The sequence below is a fragment of the Antrostomus carolinensis genome, unplaced genomic scaffold, assembly GCF_000700745.2.
Source record: "Antrostomus carolinensis isolate BGI_N321 unplaced genomic scaffold, ASM70074v2 scaffold43216, whole genome shotgun sequence".
NCBI lineage: Eukaryota > Metazoa > Chordata > Aves > Caprimulgiformes > Caprimulgidae > Antrostomus > Antrostomus carolinensis.
Window position 1 is genome coordinate 2,551 of NW_010323340.1, and position 8,883 is coordinate 11,433.

The 8,883-nt window shown below is 46.1% G+C and overlaps 1 protein-coding gene across 1 annotated transcript; it reads left to right on the top strand.

The window, feature by feature from the left end:
- Nucleotides 1–233: 233 nt before the first annotated feature.
- Nucleotides 234–8,217, top strand: SLC45A1 (solute carrier family 45 member 1). Its single transcript, XM_029085595.1, has 8 exons — nt 234–642; nt 1,681–1,773; nt 2,244–2,468; nt 3,528–4,267; nt 5,484–5,637; nt 6,788–6,964; nt 7,668–7,884; nt 7,947–8,217. The coding sequence occupies exons 1-8, from the start codon at nt 243–245 to the stop codon at nt 8,215–8,217; spliced, it is 2,277 nt and encodes a 758-aa protein (XP_028941428.1). The 5' UTR covers nt 234–242.
- The last annotated feature ends 666 nt before the right edge of the window (nt 8,218–8,883 follow it).

Genomic DNA, 8,883 nt, shown 5'->3' on the forward strand with positions numbered 1-8,883 from the left:
CCTGTGTAACCAAGATAGGATCTCTGGTGTCTTATTTGTGCAGAGATGGAGGAGACATGCCCATAAAATTTATATGCCTTGAGTCGAGAGATGGAGAGAAAAGGTTGTGACTGATAAGAAGTCTGCACTCAGTTTGTGAAATGTTGAGAAATGGCTTGAATTTCAGTAAATGAAATTAAGCAAAGTTTTTCTTACTCAACCATTTTATTCTGAGCTATTTTTCTTCCAGACACCTACCTGTGATGATTCCACCATGTGCAACAACCCCTGTCAGCGATGCTGCACTCTTGCCAAGCATGACTTCTCAGGAAATCTGGAGGTCACAAGTTCCAGGCTATTCTGGGTCAGTCACACGGCACATAAGTCATCGGGCCAACAACTTCAAGAGACATCCGAAAAGGAGAAGACACATCCGCCCTTCGCCGCCGCCACCACCAAATACTCCATGTCCTATTGATCTGATTGACTTTGGAGATCTCCAGCCTCAGAGGTCTTTCCTAGAACTCCTGTTTAATGGGTGCATTCTCTTTGGGCTTGAGTTCAGCTATGCCATGGAAACAGCCTACGTTACCCCTGTGCTGCTTCAGATGGGGCTTCCAGACCAACTGTATGGAATGGTGTGGTTCATCAGCCCTATATTAGGTAACTTTTCTTTACACTATTTCTTCCCTCTTGTTTTTTCCACTACACAAGGGTTATATGTTTTGTTTTCTCTACCTCAGCTGATCACAAGTATGTTCTATGTGCTCTTCAGGTTAAGAAGCACTAGCCATAGTTTTAGACAACCAGATGGAGAATAATTCTTGCTGTGTCTTGCCTGAAATGGGCACAGCGTGATCAAAAGATCTGTTCTTTTGATGGCTTCTCAACCTCTTACACCTTGTGCGAGGGTAAGCTTTGCTTACTCCGATCCTATATTTAAAAACTTTAAAAAGAGGATCAGTGTATCCATTTATGTTCCTATGAAAAAAAGCACACAGAGAGAGTTCTCAAGGGTGTGTAAAAAAAGCAGAGTGGGATTACCTTCTCCTGTTTAACTTTCTTAAACAAATAAGGTGTTCCAGTGATAAAAGACTGTTGACTACTACTATTAAGGGCATTGGATTATTAACCTTAGCACAGAAGCAGGGCTGGGACTGTATCCATTACAATGGGAAGAACCATAGGATGGGCTATTAACCACTTTGTTCTCTTTGCTCTTTAACTCACGGGGTGTGCTTTGGAAGGAGAGAGTAAGTAGGCCCCTGCTCCCAGGCTGGCCCAGAGTAATACAGGCACCTTTTCTACTCGCATGTTTGCTTCCTGCTATCTTCCAAACTAATTCTGCAGGGGATTTCCCATCTAAGATAGGGTAAATTAAATAGCTTGTAAGGAACAGAGTCCTTTAGAGCATATAACTGTTGTACTCTTACTCTTTGTTTGGTGTTAAACTCTGCTGTATCAGTGATGCAGAGGGAACTGCCATGATAATGAGCAGAGGTACATTACATTATTAAGTCCCTGACCTGGGAAATAGCCAGGAAGTACACTGTGTGTGTGCACCTGAGTGACTAGTACCGACTGGTGATAGTAACTATGCCATGGTGTCCTGCCTTTAATTACCTTTTAAGCTACCTGTTTTAACTCCTCTGGAGCAGGCTTGTAGAAAAACGCTACTTATTGGCGATTCCTTTTTTCTAGGGTTCTTGCTACAGCCTTTGCTGGGGGCCTGGAGTGACAGATGCACATCAAGATTTGGGAGGAGAAGACCTTTCATTTTGGTCTTAGCAGTAGGTGCGTCTTTCAGAAACGATGGGTGTAACACTTTATAAAGTAGAAACACTGAGCCTCTGTCTTCTGTGACATTCCCTGTGGGATTAGGCTGAATAAAATGCCTCTGAAGTGTTGGATATTGTGGGTCTGAAGAAGGTGGTAAGTGGAGCCCAAGTGATGCTTTGGCAGCCAGAGATCCACACACAAAAAACTTCTCTTATCAGAGTCTGAAGACGTGATGTTTTGAGGGTTAAGAATGTTTTTCTTGGGTCAAAACCAACTCCAGACATTTGTAACCTCGAACAGTGGAAATGGGTTATCTATATCCTATGAGCCATGCTCATTCCTCAGACTATGGTGATCTGAACAAGAGCAGTAGTACTTGCTACAGGGCTGTGCAGGTAGTATAATGCTTTTAGAGCATGGAGTGATGCAAGTTTTTTTGCTTACAACCAGTCGATTGATTAATTTTGTTTTGGTTTTATTCCCAGGAGCATTGCTTGGGCTCTCACTTATGCTGAATGGCAAAGATATAGGGAGTGCCTTGTCTGACACTGCATATAACCACAAATGGGGTATCATTCTTACGGTCTGTGGCGTTGTCTTCATGGACTTCAGTGCAGATTCAGCAGACAATCCCAGTCATGCCTACATGATGGATGTATGCAGCCCAGTGGATCAAGACAGGGGCCTCAACATCCACGCTTTGTTAGCAGGTATGCTTTCTTGGTGCTTCCTGGGTGACGTGAACCCTAAGTATACAGGCCCCACTATGAGAAAGCAGAGTGTAAATCACTGGTCTTTTCCTGTGTAGGCATAATAACCAAATACCTGGAGAGGCAGCAGTAATTAACTTTGAAGACAAACTTCTGCTTACTACCAAAAGGCTTTGGTAACTATCATCAGCCAAAAACCCCACAGTCCTAGGTTGTTCACGTGAAAGTCCCTTGTGTAACTTCTATGGAAACAAAATTATCCCTCAAGGGAGGAGGTTCAGCTTCATGCAGATGTGGAAAATGTGTTTTGTAGTCACTCTATGGGAAGAGAAAGCACATACTAGGCGCTATGATCCCTCAATGCTTTCATCTTCAGTTGCTGTACTGCCCTAGTGTAGTTTTCCTCTCCATTAGGAGACTGTTTCACGCTTTTGAATGTGTTTGTAAGAAAGAAAGGATAGCGTCATAAGGCTTTCAGCCTGTGAATGGAGTGAGAGAGGTATCCGGTGCCCTCAGAACTTTTGTTTTCATTGCTAGTAATACAGTGGCAGTTTTATATGCTGTCAACACGTTACTGAGTAATGAGCTTGCTATGCTTCTGAAGTGATTTGGTCTGTCTTGGGCGCAGTTGGATCTGTGTTCCTCTAACTGAGTAAGGAAAATGGATTTTCACTTACTTTCAGGAAAACAGTCTTAGCTGACTGATTGCAGAGCCTTACCACGAGGCTGGTGGACACTTCTGTTTTATGGACTGAAATAGCTGAAGGTAAAGTGGTTTGTTCTTGGCAAAGAAAGAAGTACTACTTTTAATTATTTGTATCATCACTTTTTGCAGCACTGACCTTCTCCCTCTTTCTGTACCGTTTTTGTACGTCCAGACTGTCTTTGTGGTATGGATAACTGTGTTCATTACCACATTTGAACTGAAAAGGAGTTGAGTAGTAAAACAGAAGCAATGTGTCGGATTCTACTCGCGAATCAGTAGACAAATGGTGCTATGTTGTTACTGACTTCCAGGATTGGCTAGGGAAGTTAATCTTGACTCTGTTTTTCCACCAGGTCTTGGAGGTGGCTTTGGTTATGTTGTTGGAGGAATACACTGGGATAAAACCGGCTTTGGAAAAGCTGTGGGAGGGCAACTTCGCGTCATCTATATCTTCACCTCAGTTATACTGAGTATCACTACTGTGCTGACTCTAATTAGCATTCCAGAAAGACCCTTAAGGTCCTTGAGCATGAAGAAAAAGGTGATGAAGAGTCCAAGTCTTCCTCTCCCTCCTTCTCCACCTTTGTTCTTTGAGGAGGGTGTAAATGGACACTTTGCTTCTCATAACTCAACTCACTTATATGCCAGTTTTACGAGTCCTGTTTCTCCCCTCAGCCCACTCACACCCAAATATGGCAGTTTTGTCAGCAGAGAAAATTCCTTGACGGGAATTAATGAGTTTGCATCATCTTTTGGAACTTCAAATATTGACAGTGTGCTTATAGACTGTTTTACAGGCGGGCACAGTAGTTACTTAGCCCTTCCAGCTAGCTTGCCCAGGCAGCCTGTCAGCATCAGCTTTCCTCGGGTGCCTGATGGCTGTTACCAAGGAGAAAATGGAGTTCTGGAGGAAAGGGAGAGCATCATAATGCCAGGGCCTGATGGCGAGGCACTGAGGGTGGGCTCACTGGATGCAGTAAAGCCACGGTCATCAGGGATCCTGAAAAGACCTCAGACCTTGGCCATTCCAGATATTGTAACAGGACACTGTCCAGAAAATAGCAGAAGACGAAATGTAACCTTCAGCCAACAGGTAAGGGCAGAAAATCAATGATACAACCATGTAAGCCTGAGTGTTCATTTAATCTCTTAATATAATTTTAAATGTGTGGTGCACAAATTCATCATTAAAGACTGCTTGTGACAGTTTGCTCATAAAAGTCATTGTGGAAACAGCATACCTGCTATGACTTTATCAGTAAAATAGTGTGTAGGATGTGAATTACTGTCTTTGTTAAGATGGAGCATTCTGCTCTCACCAGGCCATGTGTGAAAGTTAGGTCAGTATTTTTGGCCCTTCTTGACCATCCAGGGAGCTACCACGTGAGAGCAGAAAAAGACACATTTTTATTGAGCCTGTATCTTCCCTTTCCACAGAAATACCCGCAATATAGGGCCAGGGGTAGAATTCTCCCATGAGCTTCTCCTTATGGCAGTCATTACATCTGGTTCCATCAGGGAGGTGAGGTTTTCCTTACCCAGGGATAGGACTCTGACTGCACCTCCCACTGTTGGTGATAACTTGGAATGTCTGAGACCTCTGTATGCTGGCCCATTTTTTTATGATCCGGGATGAGGTAAACTGTCCTCTGTGGTTTTATTTTGTTTGTTTGGTTGGTTGGTTTGTTTGTTATGTGGGGTTTTTTTTGTTGTTTGTTTGGGGGAGTGTGGGTTGTTGGTGTTGGTTTTTTTTTTGTGGGGGGTGTGTTTTTTTGGTGTTTTGTTTGTTTTGTTTGGTTGTTGTTGTTGCTCCACTTTGACCCAGTTTGTGAGAGCAGATTTTGTTAGGGCCAAGATTTTACATACTGTGCACACAGAGATAGAGCATCAAGGTAAGCAAGCAGTGAGAATGTGTTTCAATTAAAACCGGCCTCTTCTTCCTCAATGTCTCTAAAACCTCAGGAACCAAATTCGCCTAAATGTGGGTACAGCTTCTATTAAATGCAATGGAATTTATGCCTTCCCTACGCTATCATCCGGATGTGGTTGCCAAATACCCTAGAGAAGTGAAGAGTACTGTTTCAAGCATGCTGAAAGCTGCAGCACAGTGCTGCCATTTAATGCTCATTCCAGGGCTGAACTTGGAGCTTAGCTACATACACTGTTCTTAATCTCCGAGTCAACATACTGCAACAGCAGAGTTTAACTTTCACATGATCAGATAGGTGCGTAATACTGCATAGGTTTGCTCAAAGGATCTTTGGATTTTTCTTACTGTGTTTGTTGACCTGGGAGTTATTATGGTGCAGGTTGCTAATATCTTGCTGAATGGTGTTAAGTATGAGAGCCAGCTGAACGGATCAGGCGAGACCTCTGAGCAACCACTCTCTGTGAAACTTCTTTGTTCGACCATCTGCCAGATGCCCAAGGCTCTTCGTAACCTCTGCATCAACCACTTCCTAGGTATTCAGAAAGCGCCGTCTTGCTTTCGCTGTGAAGTAGTCTACCTCGGGTGAATGTTTTTAACTATTTTATCTATTGCTACAATGGCTGTTAACTAGAGAAGACATGATTTGTTCCACATATACTCACCAATAAGGTACTTTATGGTATTTAGTTTCTTAGAACACTGGGAAAGGAAAATAAAAACAAAACAACAAAACAGTAAAGCTACATTCCTACAGTGGCCTAAAGCAGCACATCTGTTAAATTGAATGTTTACACCAGGATGAGAAATGCCAGTAAACTTGAAACTATCGACCCTTTTTTCTTTTTTTTTCTTTTTTTCTTTTTTTTTTTTAAAAAAAAACCCTGAAACTAGCATTACTGAGCCAGAAAGATGAGATTGATTGTATTTTTCTGCTTACAAACTGGCATTCACTTTCCTCACTTTGACAGCATGTGTGTAGGGGTCCCAGCACAGGCCACGAGGAGGCGCGGAATACGACACTGCAGGAGTGCCTGTAACTAGTGTGCTGTTACCTTTACTCTTACCAGTGCGTGACTGATGATTAGGAAGGGCTTGCAGGCAATCCAGATTACACAAAATTAGACAGAAGCTAACAGGTAGGTAATACTCATTGGCTGTGAAAAGGAATTAAGAGGTTGCCTGCATCTGTGGCCTTAATGCTGGTTTGTGAGTAGGAATTTTTAACTGTGTCAGAGGCGCTCTAGAGTCTGCAACCCTGACGTAAGAAGCGCTCCTTCCAGTTCTATGTGAGAGCGCAACAGCAACTCGAAATGACTATATGATGAGCCACTCTGTGAAACCGAGCGTTGTGTCCTGTCAAAATCTGAAGGCAGCTCAGAATGCTGTAATCTATTTTTCTGTCTTCTTAAACCACTTTTCTGTGGCCTGCAGTCAGTCTGTAGGATTCCACTTAGGAATTCAAAGGCTAAGTCTTGGTCTTTAAAATCCTGAATGTCTTTGACAATCATTGTAGCATAATGCATGGGGAACAGCAGTCTGATACGTGTGGCTGAATCTTATGTACAACATTGTACAACCTGTCTTCAGGTTGCAATTTGTAATATAGCTAATAGCATCCATATAAGCTTACAAGAGGAAACAGATACTCTGCAATCCTAATAGGTTACTTCTGGCTTCTTTCAGGATGGCTTTCATTTGAGGGGATGTTACTTTTCTATACCGACTTCATGGGAGAAGTAGTGTTTCAAGGAAATCCAAAAGCGCCTCACAGCTCAGATGAGTATCAGAAGTACAACGCTGGGGTCACCATGGGCTGCTGGGGAATGTGCATCTATGCATTCAGTGCTGCATTCTATTCAGGTACTTAGTACAGCCATCTTAGCCACTGCTTTGAGAAAGATGCACCTGCTCCTTAAGCAGTGTTTCTGCAACAAGTAGTCTAGCATTTGTGTTGCACATAGCCTACCACACAGCAGAAGTGCTGATGCAGAGTGTTCTTTTTCACTGTATTTTCTCTGCTAGTTAGCTTGGCCTGCACTGACAGCAGATGAGGTCAACAGTCCAGTGAAAAGACATCTCTGTTGGTATATAGTTTCTTTCACATGTGGTATTTTCAGTGTACATTGAATCCAGACATACACACAGCCACCATAGGCACAGTTCCGGTGCAGCAGTCAGTGCCTGTGTCCCCCAAGCAGAGCACGCTGGTGTCACACACCACCCCAGCACCTTCTCATGCGTGTCATGTGTCCGCCCTGCCCCTCTCCCCCCCTGCAACAGTTCCCATTTACCCCTCTGGAACAGGGCCACTGCCAGGCTTTGGCTCTGCTGTGCCCTCCACACAGGTAGGGCATCAAGGCCGCAGCATGACAGTGGGATTTGGAAGGGCTCCTTGGCACTCATGTACAAACCGGTAGTTACTCAAAGGCCTAACGGTTGCTGCTGAGACGTGGCTGCCTTAATGGCTGGGCTGTGGAGCCCAAAGGTGTACCCCTAGGGTACCGACTGTCTAGCAGCAGGGAGGGCCACGGTTCACCCTGAATGCTGTGCAATTGTTTTGCAGCTGTGCTGGAGAAGTTGGAGGAGCAGTTCAGCACACGGACGCTGTACTTTGTGGCATATTTGGCCTTTGGGCTGGGCACAGGGCTGGCCACGCTCTCCAGAAATGTCTATGTGGTGCTGTCACTGTGTGCTACCTATGGCATCCTCTTCGCCACGCTCTGCACGCTGCCCTACTCCCTGCTGTGCGACTACTACCAGAGCCATGAGGTGAGCCCCGGGCTGGGGAGGGGAGAGGGGCTCCTGCAGCACCCCCTTACGCTATGTCCCCCGCAGTTTGTAGGCTCGCCGGCGGGGGGGGGCGTGGGCTGGGCGTTGACATCTCCCTGCTGAGCTGCCAGTACTTCCTGGCGCAGATCCTTGTGGCCCTGGCCATGGGGCCGCTGACAGCAGCTGTGGGCAGTGCCAGTGGTGCCATGTACTTCGCCAGCCTGGTGTCCTTCCTGGGCTGTCTCTTCTCTTCTCTCTGCGTCACCTACGAGTTGCCACCTACTGAGGAGCTGCTGCCAGCCGAGGAACAGCGCCCGCTCTTGCCCCGTGCACGGATGGAATAAAGGGAGAAGCCGCCATAGCCTCCATTGCCTCATTGTGTTGCCCTCAGCCTCCCCATCGTGGTGTGATGGGCTTATGTGCCACTGGGACAGCAGCAGTGAGCATGGCAAATGACAAGAAGATCTATGCAGGCTACGCCAAGCTTTCCCCTGCCTATGGGAGGATGAGGGGTGAGTCAGCAGTGCCTGGCACTGCTCATCCTTTTCCTGACGTGGAAAAGGCCCATCTGTGTCCCTGGAGCACAGCAACAGAAAATGGTGGTGTCAGCATGGGGCCATTTCCTCCAGCTACCCTGTGGTGCCATCATTCCCAGGGGCGCAAGTCGTGGTGTCCGGCCTGAGGCAGGGGACCCAGAAGTCTGGTGCCCAGGCAGGGTGACCATGATCTCCTGGGCGGCAGTGAGCTGCACGTCTGCATGTGCTGCTGTGGGCACTGCCACTGTGGGAGAGCTGGGGCTGTGGTGCTCTGCCAGCATCTGGTGCCATCTCGGGGCTCAGGGCTAGGCAGAGTGACCCAGTCTCGGTTGCCGAGGGCAGCGGTGACTCCTGTCAGGCCTCAGAAAGCAATGAGGCCAACCTGTGGATCCTGGCCTCTGCCCATGGTAGGCCTGCCTCTGGAGAGTGCTTTTTAAAACTTTGGAAAGGCTGAGAGCAACTAGTCTTCCTTGG

Excerpts from the sequence above, each read along its gene's own strand:
- SLC45A1 (XM_029085595.1), top strand. The coding sequence starts at position 243 with ATGATTCCACCATGTGCAACAACCCCTGTCAGCGATGCTGCACTCTTG. Across the intron at positions 4,268-5,483 it reads ATGTAACCTTCAGCCAACAG|GTTGCTAATATCTTGCTGAA; the intron begins GTAAGGGCAGAA and ends ATTATGGTGCAG. Across the intron at positions 7,885-7,946 it reads AGCCATGAGGTGAGCCCCGG|GCTCGCCGGCGGGGGGGGGC; the intron begins GCTGGGGAGGGG and ends CGCAGTTTGTAG.